General features: G+C 42.2%; 1 protein-coding gene across 1 annotated transcript in view; it reads left to right on the forward strand.

Moving 5' to 3' along the window:
* LOC144593899 (disrupted in schizophrenia 1 protein-like) overlaps positions 1-7,424 on the forward strand; it is a 44,883-nt gene extending 37,459 nt beyond the window's left edge. Inside the window, exons 12-13 of the mRNA XM_078400030.1 lie at positions 6,033-6,077; positions 7,287-7,424. Coding sequence (XP_078256156.1) covers positions 6,033-6,077; positions 7,287-7,424 — 183 coding nt within the window. The remainder of the gene's footprint in view (positions 1-6,032; positions 6,078-7,286) is intronic.
* Positions 7,425-18,046: the final 10,622 nt, after the last annotated feature.

Below are 18,046 nucleotides of genomic sequence, written 5' to 3' on the forward strand. Positions count from 1 at the left end.
CTACCCCTTATTCTTAAACTGTGGCCCCTTGTTCTGGACTCCCCCAACATTGAGAACATGTTTCCTGCCTCTAATGTGTCCAATCCCCTAATTATCTTATACGTTTCAATAAGATCCCCCCTCATCCTTCTAAATTCCAGTGTATACAAGCCTAATTGCTCCAGCCTTTCAACATACGGCAGTCCCGCCATTCCGGGAATCAACCTAGTGAACCTACGCTGCACGCCCTCAATAGCAAGAATATCCTTCCTCAAATTTGGAGACCAAAACTGCACACAGTACTCCAGGTGCGGTCTCACCAGGGGCCGGTAAAACTGTAGAAGGACCTCTTTGCTCCTATACTCAACTCCTCTTGTTACGAAGGCCAACATTCCATTGGCTTTCTTCACTGCCTGCTGTACCTGCATGCTTCCTTTCAGTGACTGATGCACTAGGACACCCAGATCTCGTTGAACATCCCCTCTTCCTAACTTGACACCATTCAGATAATAATCTGCCTTTCTATTCTTACTTCCAAAGTGAATAACCTCACACTTATCTGCATTAAACTGCATCTGCCATGTATCCGCCCACTCACACAACCTGTCCAAGTCACCCTGCAGCCTTATTGCATCTTCCTCACAATTCACACTACCCCCCAGTTTAGTATCATCTGCAAATTTGCTAATGGTACTTTTAATCCCTTCATCTAAGTCATTAATGTATATCGTAAATAGCTGGGGTCCCAGCACCGAACCTTGCGGAACCCCACTGGTCACTGCCTGCCATTCCGAAAGGGACCCATTTATCCCCACTCTTTGCTTCAGTTACAGAACTTGCATAATTTATGAAGCAAAATACAAACCACTCGAGGAACTCATCAGGTCAGGTAGTGTCTGTGGAGAAAAATGGACAAATGGTATTTTGAGTCAGGACCCTTCTTCAGACATGGAGTAGATGAAAGAAAGCTACAAGAAAGAGGTGAAGGGAAGCATAGAAACATAGAAACATAGAAAATAGGTGCAGGAGTAGACCATTTGGCCCTTCGAGCCTGCACCGCCATTCAATATGATCATGGCTGATCATCCAGCTCAGTAACCTGTACCTGCCTTCTCTCCATACCCCCTGACCCCTTTAGCCACAAGGGCCACATCTAACTCCCTCTTAAATATAGCCAATGAACTGGCCTCAACTACCTTCTGTGGCAGAGAATTCTACACTCTCTGTGTGAAGAAATGTTTTCTCATCTCGGTCCTAAAAGACTTCCCCTTTATCCTTAAGCTGTGACCCCTGGTTCTGGACTTCCCCAACATCGGGAACAATCTTCCCGCATCTAGCCTCTCCAACCCCTTAAGAATTTTATATGTTTCAATAAGATCCCCCCTCAGTCTTCTGAATTCCAGCGAGTATAAGCCTAGTCTATCCAGTCTTTCTTCATATGAAAGTCCTGCCATCCCAGGGATCAATCTGGTGAATCTTCTCTGTACTCCCTCTAAGGCTAGAATGTCTTTCCTCAGATTAGGAGACCAAAACTGTACACAATACTCCAGGTGCGGTCTCACCAAGGCCCTGTACAACTGCAGCAGAACCTCCCTGCTCCTATACTCAAATCCTCTTGCTATGAATGCTAACATACCATTCGCTTTCTTCACTGCCTGCTGCACCTGCACGCTTGCTTTCAATGACTGGTGCACCATGACACCCAGGTCACGTTGCATCTCCCCTTTTCCTAATTGGTCACCATTCAGGTAATACTCTGCTTTCCTGTTCTTGCCGCCAAAGTGGATAACCTCACATTTATCCACATTATATTGCATCTGCCATGCATTTGCTCACTCTCCTAATCTATCCAAGTTACTCTGCAGCCTCCTAGCATCCTCCTCGCAGCTAACACTGCCACCCAGCTTCGTGTCATCCGCAAACTTAGAGATATTGCATTCAATTCCCTCGTCCAAATCATTAATATATATTGTAAATAACTGGGGTCCCAGCCCTGAGCCTTGCGGTACCCCACTAGTCACTGCCTGCCATTCCGAAAAAGACCCGTTTATTCCTACTCTTTGCTTCCTGTCCGCCAACCAATTCTCTCTCCACCTCAACACTGAACCACCAATATCGTGTGCTTTAAGTTTGTACCCCAATCTCCTATGTGGGACCTTGTCGAAGGCCTTCTGAAAGTCCAGATATAACACATCGACTGGTTCTTCCTTATCCACTCTACAAGTTACATCCTCGAAAAATTCTATAAGATTCATCAGGCATGATTTGCCTTTTATAAATCCATGCTGACTTTGTCCAATGATTTCACCACTTTCCAAATCTGCTGCTATCACATCTTTAATAACTGACTCTAGCATTTTCCCCACTACCGATGTTAGGCTAACTGGTCTATAATTCCCCGTTTTCTCTCTCCCTCCCTTTTTAAAAAGTGGGGTTACATTAGCTACCCTCCAATCCTCAGGAACTACTCCAGAATCTAAAGAGTTTTGAAAAATTATCACTAATGCATCCACTATTTCTGAGGCTACTTCCTTAAGCACTCTGGGATGCAGCCTATCTGGCCCTGGGGATTTATCGGCCTTTAATCCATTTAATTTACCTAACACCACTTCCCGACTAACCTGGATTACCCTCAGTTCCTCCATCTCGTTAGATCCCCGGTCCCCTGCTATTTCCGGCAGATTGTTTATGTCTTCCCTAGTGAAGACAGAACCAAAGTAGTTGTTCAATTGGTCTGCCATCTCCTTGTTCCCTATGATCAATTCACCTGTTTCCGACTGCAAGGGACCTACATTTGTCTTAACTAGTCTTTTTCTCTTCACATATCTATAAAAGCTTTTGCAGTCAGTTTTTATGTTCCCTGCCAGTTTTCTCTCATAATCTATTTTCCCTTTCCTAATTAAGCCCTTTGTCCTCCTCTGCTGGACTCTGAATTTCTCCCAGTCCTCTGGTATGATACTTTTTCTGGCAAATTTATATGCTTCATCTTTTGTTTTAATTCTATCCTTGATTTCCCTTGTTAGCCACGGATGCACTACCTTTCCTAGTTTGTTCTTTTGCCAAACTGGGATGAACAATTGTTGTAGTTCATCCATGCAATCTTTAAATGCCTTCCACCGTCAACCCTTTAAGTATAAATTGCCAGTCTATCTTGGACAATTCACGTCTCATACCCTCAAAGTTACCTTTCTTTAAGTTCAGAACACTTGTTTCTGAATTGACTTTGTCACTCTCCATCCTAATGAAGAATTCCACCATATTATGGTCACTTTTGCCCAAGGGGCCTCGCACAACAAGACTGCTAACTAACCCTTCCTCATTACTCAATACCCAGTCTAGAATGGCCTGCTCTCTCGTTGGTTCCTCGACATGTTGGTTTAGAAAACCATCTCGCAAACATTCCAAGAAATCCTCTTCCTCAGCACCCCTGCCAATTTGGTTCACCCAATCTATATGTAGATTGAAGTCACCCATTATAACTGCTGCACCTTTAGTGCACACATTTCTAATTTCCTGTTTGATGCCATCCCCAACCTCACTACTGCTGTTATGTGGCCTGTACACAACTCCCCTTAGTGTTTCGCAGCTCTACCCATATCGATTCCACATCCTCCAAGCTAATGTCCTTCCTTTCCACTGCTTTAATCTCCTCTCTAACCAGCAACGCTACCCCACCTCCTTTTCCTTTCTGTCTATCCCGCCTGAATATAGAATATCCCTGGATGTTGAGCTCCCAGCCTTGGTCACCTTGGAGCCATGTCTCCGTAATCCCAACTATATCATAATCATTAATAACTATCTCCACATTTAATTCATCCACCTTATTACATATACTCCTTGCATTGAGACACAAAGCCTTCAGGCTTGTTTTTACAACACTCTTACCCCTTATACAATTATGTTGAAAAGTGGCCCTTTTTGATTTTTGCCCTGGATTTGTCTGCCTTCCACTTTTACTTTTCACCTTGCTACCTATTGCTTCTACCCTCATTTTACACCCCTCTGTCTCTCTGCTCATGCTCCCATCCCCCTGCCACATTAGTTTAAATCCTCCCCGACAGCACTAGCAAACACTCCCCCAAGGACATTGGTTCCATTCCAGCTCAGTTGCAGACCGTCCTGTTTGTACTGGTCCCACCTCTCCCAGAACTGGTTCCAATGTCCTAGAAATTTGAATCCCTCCCCCTTGCACCATTTTTCAAGCCACGTATTCATCTGAAATGTTCTCCTATTCCTACTCTGACTAGCACGTGGCACTCGTAGTAATCCAGAGATTATTACCTTTGAGGTCCTACTTTTAAGTTTATCTCCTAGCTCTCTAAATTCACCTTGTAGGACCTCATCCCGTTTTTTACCTATATCGTTGGTGCCAATGTGCACCACGACAACTGGCTGTTCACCCTCCCCCTCCAGAATGTTCTGCAGCCGCTCAGAGATATCCTGACCCTTGCACCAGGGAGGCAACATACCATCCTGGAGTCTCATTTGCGGCCGCAGAAACGCCTATCTATACCCCTTACAATTGAATCCCCTATCACTATAGCCCTTCCACTCTTTTTCCTCCCCTCTTTTGCCGCAGAGCCACCCACGGTGCCATGAACTTGGCTGCTGCCGCCTTCCCCTGATGAGCCATCTCCCCCAACAGTATCCAAAATGGCATATCTGTTTAGGAGGGAGATGACTGCAGGGGCCAAGGGACAAGAACTGGCAATTGATAGGTGGATACAAGCACAGATCCCTTCTCGCCTCTTTCTACCATCTTTCTCCCTTCTACTTCATGAGTCTGATGAAGGATCCCAATCCAAAACATCGCCTGTCCATTTCCCTCCAAAGATTCTGTTTGACCCACTAAGTTCCTTCAGCAGTTTGTTTTTAGTGCAAGATTCCAGCATCGGTAGCTTTTATTGTCTCCATAATTTATAAAGATTTGTCACACGTAGTTTTTGAATAAGGAAAGTCTTGTAAAATATTGTGACAAATGTGAATTAATCTTGCAGAATCTTTTTAGACATTTTTAAATGTTTCTATGTTTAATTTATTTTCTGTACAATTTTTTTGAATCTCTATCCTGGGTTACCATTGATAATCCAAATTATTTCTATATGACATCATTTAGCAAGCATAAACGTAGAACAGCACAGGATTAGGCCCTTCGGTCCACAGTGTCTACTTAACAGGATGCCAAATTAAACTCATCTTGTTTAGTTTCGTTTATTGTCACGTGTACCAAGGTATTGTGAAATGCTTTTTTGTTGCGTGCTATCCAGTCAACAGAAAGACTATACATGATTACAATCAAGCCGTCCATAGTGTACAGGTACAGAATAAAGGGAATAACGTATCCGATTAAAGGTCCCAGGGCCTGCAATGAGGTAGACGTTAGCTCAGGACCACTCTCCAGTTGGGATAGGCTGGTTCATTTACCTGATAACAGCTGGGAAGAAACTGTTCCTGAATATGGTATGCGTTCCAACACTTCTGTATCTCTTGCCCGCTGGAAGAGAGTGTAAATAAGCCTTCAAGCTTCATTTCATTGTTACCTAAATAACAAATAAGCTCTTATATTTGGAAGAGTGACTGTTTAAATAAATGCTCATTCGGTGGTGTTGTATCAAAAACCTGAGGCCAAAAATGTTCTTTACTGCCCTTTATGGTCCTTAAGTAAATTTTATCAGCTTGTTGTTCTACTGTAATGAGGAACAATCATCTGAGGTCCTTTAATGCTTTGCAGAATCAGCATCAAATGACAGTGATAGTTTTATCAGTCAAATAATGTACAGAATGAAATTTAGTGGATTTTATTTTCGGAACCTTTGCACAACACAACAACGATGTCATTTGAGGATAAATCTTTGTTTTCATAACATTCCCTGCTTCCAATGTCTTTAATGTACTTCTCACAGAGCTTTTAAGATAAGCTAAGCTATGTCTTTCCCTTAACTATTCTTTAACACACTTAAAATGTGTTATCTTGTTCCTCGTCTATCTTTAATTCATATAACCTACGTGCAGCACTTTAAATGTCCATTGTATTTTATATGTTTATTTTGTAGATAAGAATGAAATATTTTCTCAGCACCAAAAGTTCACAGTCAAAGGTGAGTACGTAGAACTTAATTGCCAGTGCTTCAATGTGTGGTTAGCACAAATAAAGTCTATCCAATCTAATTTTGTAATTAATAGTTCATTGATTAAAATGCATTCTGTTTTCTTAGAAATTCCAAACTCATCTTTTAAAATGTAAGATCCTGTGTTTTACTGCGGATTTCTGCCAGAAGTGTGACATAATACCCTGCACACTGCTGAGCTGTGTACCTGCCACAAATTCAGCAGTGAATCGCCATGCGTCTAATGCTGGGTAGACCACAGTAAAAGGAGCAGCCTTGTTGAGATGCTTGACAGGGCTGCACCCTAATTACAGGCCATTGTTGGAGACTGCAATAGCTGCTCCAAGGTCTTGTTTTCAGAAATTACTGTTTCCACATATATTTCATCTTTGCCAGAGATTTCTCTATAGTAATATGCTCATTGGTGGTTGCTGGCCTTTGATCTTATTACAATGGCAGAATTTCTGGCTTGGGGAGAGCTGTGCAGCCAACTAAATAAGGTGACACCAGTTCTATCACATTCAGTGGCTGATGATGAAAGAGAGATTACAGGATCTAGGTGGTTTGGAGAATGGAGATGGTGCTGCCCAGTCTCCAGCAATGGCCCACTCTTACTGTGCTGGCAAGGGTTCACCACTCTACCTTCCTCCCGACCCGCACATTTCTTCACTGAACAGCAGCAATTTTCACTCAACACCTTCCTTCACGGTTTCTCCACACTGAGCTTTGAAGCGATTCATTACTTGAACAATGCCAGTGAAGGGCATGATTTTGGACCAGCTTCCAGACACAGATTGCACCATAGTGCAAAGGGTTTTGTGTCAGGTTCCCAGCATGCAACCTAAGTGGATGTCACTTTAAAATACAAGTGGGTACGTAGCTATAAATGTGTGGGCTGGAAGAACTAGAGTGAAATAATCAGCATTATGTGGAGCAGTACTAAGCCAAGTACCTCCACATCGGTTCTGTAAATAAATTCAGACCATGTAATCAGCCAGGGAAATCACATCTGTATCTGTATTCTTACAAATTCAGACCATGTAATCAACTGTAATCATTTCTATAAGCCTGTCCATCCTGTTATAAAGAAACTTATTATGGCGCATCTGTAATTATTTTTAGTTTCACATTTTTGATACATTTCAAAGTGTACCTCTAAGAATAATCAATTTGTTCAGACTACATTTTCTGTTTTTGCAGGTTGCCTATAAGGATTCTGCAGTGGACATAAGGGAACAGTGTGAAGGTATTAGTGACAGGCTGGTACGTTTGGAAGAGCAGTTGCAAGTGGCAGTAAACAATCATGATGACAGGCTCACTCATATCCTTTTGTTGTAAAATTGCAGTTTTTGACTTTGGTATTGGGAATATATTTGAAAGATTTCCAAAGCTCTTAATGTTGTAATTAGCCAGGCGATGATTCTTCAAAGCTTAATGGTATTTTGTTCAAAGAAAATTTATTTAATTGTAGTTTGTGTTTAAGATAGTTGAAAATTAATTTTAAAAAACTCAACAGTAAGAGATATTATTTAGCAAACTGTGTATGCAATCCAGATAGCTATTATGGTACTGCTTTGACTGAAATGAAGGCTTTGTTTATAATTGGTCATTAACATCATGAATTTGAATAATCAATAAGCTATTTTATACAGTTAATTAACTGTATTGAAATTATGTAATTGAATGCCCACCACTGTGTCCTTATGGCCAGTAATACCCATCTTTGGTTGTTTCTTATGCTGATTATTATAGAGTCGCAACAGATATGTTCAATATTGGGCATCCATGAGGTACTGTAAACCACCAACAGCAGTAGAAGAGTACACTACCACAATCTAACCTCATGTCCTGACAGATCCCTTACACTGCTGTGAAAATCTAGATGGTAGGAGTGAACATATTTCTGGGGAGACCAACTACAGCCAAGATGATGGCAGTATGTGTAGGAAAAATAACTGCAGATGCTGGTTTAAATCGAAGATACACAAAATGCTGGAGTAACTCAGCGGGGGAGGGAGTGGGTGAGTGGGGGGGGGGGGAGGGAGTGGGTGAGTGGGGGGGGGGGAGGGAGTGGGTGAGTGGGGGGGGGGGGAGGGAGTGGGTGAGTGGGGGGGGGGAGGGAGTGGGTGAGTGGGGGGGGGGAGGGAGTGGGTGAGTGGGGGGGGGAGGGAGTGGGTGAGTGGGGGGGGGAGGGAGTGGGTGAGTGGGGGGGAGGGAGTGGGTGAGGGGGGGGGAGGGAGTGGGTGAGTGGGGAGGGAGTGGGTGAGTGGGGGGGAGTGGGTGAGTGGGGGGGAGTGGGTGAGTGGGGGGGGAGGGAGTGGGTGGGGGGAGGGAGTGGGTGAGTGGGGGGGGGAGGGAGTGGGTGGGGAGGGGGTGGGTGGGGGGGGAGGGAGTGGGTGGAGGGGGGATGGAGTGGGTGAAGGGGGATGGTGAGGAAAGAAGGACTGGGTGAGGGGGGAGGGAGGGGGATGGAGTGGGGGGGCGGGGGGATGGAGTGGGTGAGGGGGGGGGTTGAGTAGGTGAGGGGGGGTTGAGTAGGTGAGGGGGTGAGTGGGGGAGAGGGGATGGAGTGGGGGAGGGGGGATGGAGTGGGTGAGTGGGGGATGGAGTGGATGAGGGAGGGAGGGGGGTGGAGTGAATGAGGGGGGTGGAGTGTGAGTTTGGGGGAGGGGATGGAGTGGGTGAGGGGGGAGGGAGGAGGGGTAGAATGGGTGAGTGGGGGGAGTGCCGGAGAGCCCCTAAGACTGGAGGAGGGGGGGGGGGGTAAGGGGGGTTGAGGGGGATGGTGGGTAAGGGGGGGTGAAAAGGGAGGTTGAGGGGGGATGGAGTGGGTGAGAAGAAGTGGGGGAAGTCGGGGAGGATGCTACACCAATGCAGGAGAGCTTTGGGCCCAACGGATGTCCGCCGGATTAGCGCGGTTGGGGGAGGGTTGCCATTTTGTCTTCAGCTCCGGCGCATGGGCATTTGGGGGAGGGTTGCCATTTTGTCTTCAGCTCCGACCACCACTCGATGCCCAATTGGTCCGGGTCCGACGTGGGGGAAGCGCCAGCGTTCCCCGCTCTGATTGGTCATCCTGATTTGGTCCTGCCGCTCCCCCCTACGTGGGGGTCCATTGATTGGCTACGATTTCCCGCTTAACGCCCGATTGGCGGGGCCGGGGTGAGTGGTTCCCTCCCCCCTTTCCTCTCCCCCTTCGCCCGCACCTGGTCCCGGGGGAGTTTCCGAGCAGGAGGAAGATGGTTGTTGTCCCCGTCGTCTCATTGTTCCACTCCGTCTCCTCCAGCGCCTGCATCAACCGACGGCGTTATCAAGTTCCCGCCCGGGCCCAGTGCCCCGGACCATCACCGGACTGCAACCCCCAATGGGCAGCTTCTTCTTCTCCTCCTCCTCCGCGTCTCCTCCAGCGCCCGCTTCGACGACCGACAAAATTGGCAGCTGCTCAACTTCTTCTCCTCCTACCGCTCCGCCATCTTGTGCGCACCTCCCGCTGCCGCTCTGACTGATTCCCCGGTTGAGGGATGGTGGGGAGTATGGGTGGTGTGAGGGGAGGGGGAAGTGGGGTATGGAGGAGGGGGGATAACGGGGATTGAGTGGGGGGGGGGGGGGTGAGGGTCCTAGGCCAATACAGGAGAGGCCTTTGGGTCCACGGCTCGCTCTGGCTGTAGCGCTGGCGCCATGGGGCCGAGGTGAGTGGCACCCTCTCCCCTTCCCTGTCCCCCCTCTGAGGAATGGGCCCAATGGTTCCACTTGGTCTAGTAGTTTTATAAAAGGGATGAGATATTGCAACGTGAATTTAGGTAACCGAGTAGCAGTTTAAAAAACAAGATTTGGGTTAAAATCACTGAATTACTTCACTTGACGTGCTAGGAAGTAAAGGAATTGGAGTATAGTTTAGTTTAATATGTGGCTAAAGAAGGAGGGAGGGCACTAGAGTTTTTGAACCACTGGCATCTTTTCTGGGACCTTGTGCAAGCTGGTTGAGTTGCATATGAACTGGAATGGGACCAGCGTCCTTGCGGGGGATTTCCTTGTGCTATCTGGGAGCTTTGAAACTAATTTGGCAAGGGAATGGGACACAGAATGGATGTGCATTGTTGGTGGTGGGGGGGGGGGGGGTTGGCGATAGGGGTCGGGAAGTCGGATATGCAATGGGAGATGTGTGGTTAAATAAAGAAAGAAAACTATCCGGTAAGCTGAATGTACATGGGTATGATAGACACAGCAAAGGAATAAAGGCTCTATTGCATCCACTTTAATGCAAAGATTCTGAAAGATAAACGCGCTGGTTATCCCATGGGGGTATGATATTGTGCTATTACAGACATGGTTGAAAGAAGAGATCAGCTGGTAGATTTCCACGGAATTGATTCTTCAGGATAACAGGGAGTTGTACGTAAAGATGTGGATTGCATTATTAATTAAAGACCATTACTGCAGAAAAGAGGGAGGATTACTTTGAGTAATAAATCCTGCTGAAAATAACTGGTAATCACTTTCATGTTTTATCCTTAATGACCATCCACAGTATCTACAAAGAGAAATCCAGATGGTGAAAGAAGCACTGCAGGCAATGTTGAAACAGCTTTTGTCTTTGGAGGAGGAGACAATACAAGATTTTGCAGATAACATCTGGGGACTAAAGAAATAATTTCTGGAGGGCAAAATCACCTAATGTTAACTTGCAGCATTCCAATTTTATTAGCTGTAATAATATTTTGGGATGGGTTTAATAATTACTGTAACAAAAATTGACAATCATTAATAAGCACTTGTTTGTGAACATTCTAGAGCCAGCATCTAAATTTTGTAATATTAATTGACTTACATTGATAATTGTTACTAATATAATGAATTGTGAAACTTGTTTTTGTTTTGTCTAAAATAGTAGAAACACAGTATTGAAAAATCAAGCATAAGATGCAGCTTGTTTAATTTTCTTTGTTTTCAAAAAATTCATGTGTAAAAGGTAAGCGTCTATAATTCAGGTTTTCACGATTTTCTCTACTACATTATTTGAACATTTTTGACTTTGCTTTGTTAATAATGAAGATAATCAATGGGGCATTTTCTACTGGGATTGTAGGAACATCATAGTGCACAAAGTTCAGCGTAAATGGTTGGGCTAAATCAACTTCCATTTCACGAATGTAAAATCTTGTTTTCTAACATTCAGTAAGACCACATATGAATTAAACAAGCATCTTCCTTTATTTTCAGGATCAGAGGAGCTAGTTCTCTAGTTTTGCAGCGAAAGGTAGGAAGTGAGCTAGGGGGAAAAAATCACCTTTGGAGACCCAATGTATCCCATTTGGTCCCAGCATCTTGGCCTTTTTTTTCTGTTGTACAATACAATTTAAGTGGAAGATTTCTAAAAATATCCTAATATGGCATTGATCTGACAGGGTGACTAGCAAATCAAATGTCTGCCTTTATTGCAGAGGAAAAGCTTTGAGTACATGATTAGTTTGTCAGATCTTAATGCTTCAATTCTGAAACACATGCTTACTTGCTTCAAATAATACTTCAATCATTTTGCAAGTGAGATTTGATCTTATTCCGGTCTTGAGGCTGTATAAATATTTTCAATTGAAACAGCATTACCTCAGATACCTCAGACAGTGTTTAGATTATTGCCTGGTGCCAGAGATTCATATTTCCCATGAACATGGGGTGATATTTAAATACTGTATAGACAAAGTTTATCATTAAAGAAAGGGTCATGGATCTAATCTCATTTTCTTGGATCTAACAGTGGTACCAAAGTACCTATCACAATTACATCTTGAATCCGTAAATTACTGTTTCATTAAAGTCACCAGGTAGACATTAGAAAAACTGTGATTACGTTTTGGAAGGTGTGTTTGAGTTTATGAACGTAGTTTGAGTTAATTCAGTACCTGAATAAAGCATTGTCCAAAATATTTTCTAATTTCCCTTTTTCCCCCAATTATTTTTAGACCCTGTTCTCAGAAGATGACAAGGTAGAATGTCTTCATTTATCATAAAATAATTCTGACAAATAGCTTGTAGAGCTCATCAGAAAATAGCAGGGATCTAGTTGTGCTGGATACCTAACGTTTCCAGCAACTTAAAAAGGAGCAAAAAATAAGCCTTCAATCTGATGTTGGATTCCTCATACCAGGTGTCAATACATTTTTTTCTCATTCAGGACTTCAAAGTAGTGAACAAAAGGAAATCAAACATATCAGGATTCAAATTCGTAAAAGTCAGAGGAAACCAGACTACGAGAGTACTGAATGGGAATCTTAGGGATTTCTAGGCAATATGCGTATCTTAGTCAGGCAGGTAGCAAACTGTCTCGCCTCATGGCCAGGCACTAACTAGAAATCCACTAAAAGGCTCAATACAAAGTTGATAACGTCCTACCAATTATGCAAATTCTTAAGGATATAATTGGAAGTTACTAGTGGATAGAATATCAGTATAACTGCTAGGAGCATGGCCTGTGCACCTTTGAGGAGGTTAATATTTCCAAAAGAGGGACTTCATTGTTATCGCCCAACATTGGTTTTGCACAACATAACAAAAGATCATGCTTGTGAATGTATATGGCCTTAAAAGTTATGGCGAATGAAGCTTCAATGGAGTAATTAGTAATTCTAAAAGAATAATATAATGCCCTTACGATTTCAGGTTGTACCTTGATCTTACATTTCTTGTAGCTGTAACTTTGTATTCCAGAATGTATAACTTCAAGAAAAATGGGTATATGATATTATAATTTGCTCATCTTCAAACTATATAAACAATTTGTTGTAATGAGCTTTAGAAGTACTGTCAATGCATTGCTAGTTACAGCTGATTTAGTTGATCAAGTTCAAATGAGGAAAGATCCATGAAGATTTGAAATGTATTGTAAGCGCTGTATAACATGAATATAGAAGTGAATTTTGTTCATAGAATAGAAAAGATGTTTCATTCACCCATAGCAAAATCTCTGTTGCTATGGGTGAACTATTTGCTAATTCTTCTCAGGCACTTACCTGTCAGAAGTACAGTGCAATAAAATATATGGGGCCTTTTTCCCTTTTCAAAAAGCTGTAAAATAATCTAGATATTGTCTGTTCAGCACTGGGCAGATTGTCTTAAATAACTCTTTAGTGACACTCCAGAGTGTTCTGTACCACAGTAATGCTTCAGATATATTTACATTACCCACAAATACTTATGTTGGACACCAGTGAGACAATGGCCAGGCAATTAATTTTAGTGATGATAATTGAGAGTAGGTTAAGATATGGATATGAAAGATATTACCCCATGGAGCATAGCACCCTCTTGGTAATATACTGGAATGTCAGCTTTAATTTTGTATTTTAAATTACAGGATTGAGGATTTGGTGATTCTAACAACTGACTCACAGGTCATACTTATAGTTCAACTTTCTGTCTGTGCCACAAAGGTGAGCAGAAGCAAAAAAGCAATATTATTACTTATGATACAGGATATATGAATGCAGTCTCATAGTACTAGAAGTGAATGTATAAGGATGGTATTTATAACAGTGCACAGTTCTGCTGTATAGATTTTACTAGCACTTTTTACCAATTACATTCTCTCACTTTCATTATGCAAGAAGATTGAAGAAATTATAGTCTGAACAAGCAGGATAAACTATGGAAGGTGGCGAGGTTACAAAATAGGTTGGTTGGGACTGAACAGGGATCACTATCTATAATCACCACTTCATTGCCATTCTTCAAAGTATTACTTTGCTTGTATGCTCAGTATCATTTTCAGGATGAACAAACACCAAAACAAAGCTGTTGTTATTTCACATCAGAGGGGGCATCTTCTGGAAAGAATCTATTCTAACTGTGTTTTGTCTACACATCACTACTGCAATTTCTTTGGGACTCTTTGGTAATTGAGATCTATATTTAGCAATGTCATTGGAACAAGCCCTTAGGCCCATCATGTTAACCATCATGTTCCCATCTACACTATTCACATTGGTCAGCATTTGGTCCTTTATCTTCCTTGCCTTGAAATTCAAGTGTTTGTCTGGATACCTGCCTCCTCCACCCCCTCAGGCAGTGTGTTCCAGGTTTAAACCATCCTCTGGGTTAAAAAACTTTTTTTCAGATCCCCTCTAAATCACTTACTCCTTTCCCTAACTTATGCCTTATAGTTTTAGGCACCCATGCTATAGGGAAAAGTTTACTACTGTCTTCCCTATCTATACATCTCAATTTTGTGTTCCTCTATCAGGTCTTCCATCATAGAATTAGTCTGACTAATAGTTCAATAGAACTGTCATTGGTGAAACAATAAGCATGGTGATGGAAGAGTAGGAAGAATGGTGTGAACTGAGAAGTCTAAGCACCAGGTCATTGTATAATCTTGAAAATAATTACAATTATGAGATCATTGATGGTCCACTGGCACCCTTTGCTATGATTGACAAGTAGATGTCCAGTAGCTGCATTGTAGGAAGTTGCTCAAGTTCTTCAAAGCACCCTCCAGTCTGTAACTGTAATGGACAACTTAGATGTTTTGTGGAGGATATTTTACAGCGCTGCTTAGATTTGGTTATGATTTGTTTAATAGAGATTCTGAACTGTCGTGCAGTGCTTTAAGCTGCAAGCAATGTTATTGTCTCCTAAGAATAAGATTGATAGAATTGTATATCTCTTTTTGTAACAACAGTAGACTGCCAATTTTTAGTGACATTTCAACAGATACTTCCCTAAAATGCAAGTCATCTCTGGCCTCCTAATGAAAGGCACCAAAAAAGTGATTTTTTAATTTATACTTGCCTGTCATAAAGAGGGAAAGCCATGTACTCCAGCAATTGGCCCTTGTCAACATAGGAAATGAAAAGTGTACATTTAGTGGCCTTCCTTTCCCCCTTCTGGTAAAGTTATTGAATTTCACCCAATATCAACTTCTGGTTCCTGCCGTCCAGTTGACTCCTGCCATCAATTCCCCTTGTTTCGCAATAGGCATTTAATTTCAGCCTTTTTGAGATGTACTTGTTGTACTAGTTCTTTTGAACAACAGGAACAAGATCACTGGTATAGGTAAAATGTGAAAAATGGGCAGTGGAGAAAGTTGTCAATTAATAGATTCAGCTCTGAAATTGAAGCATTTCAGGTAAGCAGGCACCACTGTTCCTTTTAAGGCTATCTGTCATTAACTCCATATCATGCATAATATCTTCTACTATTTCATATGCCTTCCTTATTTTAATTAATATTGTGGAAATTAAAGTACAGTGGTCAAAGATTCAGTCGAGTTTATTTTTGACAATCTGGTAAAAGCTAATGCAAACAGAAGTGACTCTACAGCTTAAAAAATGGATCTACTAGTGCTGTTCAGAGAAGGAACCTCTTTTTTCTGGTCCAACATTTATATTATTTGAGATATACCCCAAGGTTTTTGGCTATCCTTTGAATTGGCCTTTTAACCCACTCGTTTGTATTAATTTGTCCACCTTTTACAAATCACACATACTAGTGGTTCAAGGGTCATAGGCAACATCTCAGGGAGATGAGGGATAGATAATACATCATGAAAATGAACAAAATAATACTACGTCTTTGAGGTTCTATTACAAATGCCAGTAATTTGTTTGATTATTAAGCACCACTGTAGCCTTTAAAGTCGAATACATGAATATTTGATTCTTTGGATAACTTATAGTTTATTTTAAGAAATGCATGAAAAGATAGCTGCAAATAAAATGTATACATGATAGTTATTAGCACTGACAAAAGTGTTTAAAACCTATTGTTTTTTTAAAAATTGGAATGACTGTGGTAAAATAAACAGCTCAAGAATAACCCTGTAATTACTGTCCTTTGTACTTGAGATAGATGGTTGATGTTTAAAATGCCAATATCTTGAATAATCAAGTTATATTTATATTATACATATTTGTTTTGACTGCAATTATTTGACTGACAGAATAAATTGAAAAAACGAGTTGTTTGAAGTAATTTATCAAATGGATTTTAATATACCAGCTTGCATGCTTGTTTAATCGGTAATTCTATGTTTTATTTCATTAGTATCAAACCTTTAAATGCTGCAGTAGCTCACTTCTTTTCTGAATTTGTCTGATTATTGGATCAAGTAAGACACCAAATGTAATAGGGTGAGACAGAAAATTACTAAAAGAAAAGGGAATAGTCGGAGATGGACCATATGAAAGTCAGGAGATTGTGAAAATTGTCAGCAAATGTGATATTTTCAAATTCTACGTGCAATGAAGCGAGTAGCATCATTGTATTAACTTGAAAAAGAAAATTAAGAGGTCTAAGTAGGTCTGTAAGAGCCACAAATAAATAGGTGTAGTATGGGCCCATGGCTACACCTTTAATCTGGAGAAAGTGATTGGAGTTGAAGGAGAAATTGTTTAATGTGAGAACAAATTCACTGGGCAAATGAACCCATTAGTGAAGAGAAAGTGGTTGGACTTCTTGAGGAAGAAGCAAACTGTTGTGATATTTTGGAGATGTTGAAGAATTATATTTCCATGGTGAAGGTAAACCATTTGGGACCAGAAAAGTGGAAACTTTTAAAATGGTGGACACCATCCAAGGTTTAAAGATTTTAAGTTGGAATGAATTATATCAGAGGAAAAAGGATTGAGTTAAGATTGGAATAAATAATTATTGTTGGGGCAAGAGCGAGCTGAAACAATTTTCAGCATTTTCCTTTTGGTTTCATGTTTCAGCAACAGCTCTGCCCTGCATTTCTCAACCTGTAACATGTCATTTTATTTGTTTTTTTCTCTCCTCACTGTCTTCATTAAGCTGTTGACCAGAATGTCCTGTTAAAATCAGAATTGCATGGGTAACCGTGGCTTAATCCTGCCAGAAATATTATTTTTCCCTGTCTTATCTCACCTTAAAGTAACTTGTTTTCTCACTATTCCAGTTCTGATGATCTTTAACTTGAAATGTGAATGTTGTTTCTCTTTTCACAGATGCATCCTGACCTGCTGAGTGTTCACAACATTTTTAATACATATATAATTATTATTTACAATTTAAGCATGCATATTTCCATTTTTGCTATGATAATATCCTTTAAACAATCTTTTTTTTTTTAAAGATGGAGTTTACTTTGTTAAAAATGTACCCATTGATTTGCTTCTGATGAGCAAAAATCTCTGCTAATCTAAAAGCATGATGATACTTCCTGCCTTCTCCCAAAATTATTCTTCAACTTAACCATGTTTCTGTTTTTATTAACATTGGCATTTCAGATATGGGTTGTGTGTAGAACCCTCACACCTCTGTTTTGTTAACCATTAACAGCTCATTTCAGTATTGAAAAATATTCTTGTTTTTTGGAATCAATAAACAATTAATTGGAAAAATAAGAATGCAAGAGAGATACCCAACAAGGCTTCATAATGAGAACGTCCTATCTTCCTAATGTGATTGCATTCATAGAAAAAACACAAGGGAAACCCAGACCTCCCAACCCTTCCGAATTTGGCGGAAAGTTTCCGCTTTCTTATTTCATTTCCGCCATTCTGATTTCGCTTCACATTTCTCTGCAACACACATGCCTCACCGCTCGCCTCGCCCCACCGCTCGCCTCGCTCCTGGCCTCTCCTCGCCGCTGTACTCGCCTCGCCGCTAGCCTGGCCTCACCTCGCTTCTGGTCTCGCCTCGCCACTAGCCTCGCCTCACCGCTGGCCCGGCCTCGCCTTTTCGCTGGCCCGGCCTCGCTTTGCCGCTGGCCCGGCCTCACCTCGCCTCTCGCTGCTGGCCTAACCTCGCTGCGGAGCATTGAGAGGGGATGTGGGGGGGGGGGTTGGGTTGCAGGGAGGGGGGCAGTGGAGCTAGAGGAGGGAGTGGGGGTTGGGGGGTGGAGGAAGGGAGGGGAGAGTGGGGGTGGGAGTGGGGAGGAGGGGTGGGGGAGTGAATTTGGGGGGCAGGGGAAGGGTGGGGGGGGGGAGTAGGGGGGTGGGGACATGGAC

The sequence above is a fragment of the Rhinoraja longicauda genome, chromosome 5, assembly GCF_053455715.1.
Source record: "Rhinoraja longicauda isolate Sanriku21f chromosome 5, sRhiLon1.1, whole genome shotgun sequence".
In the NCBI taxonomy this organism is placed as follows: Eukaryota; Metazoa; Chordata; class Chondrichthyes; order Rajiformes; family Arhynchobatidae; genus Rhinoraja; species Rhinoraja longicauda.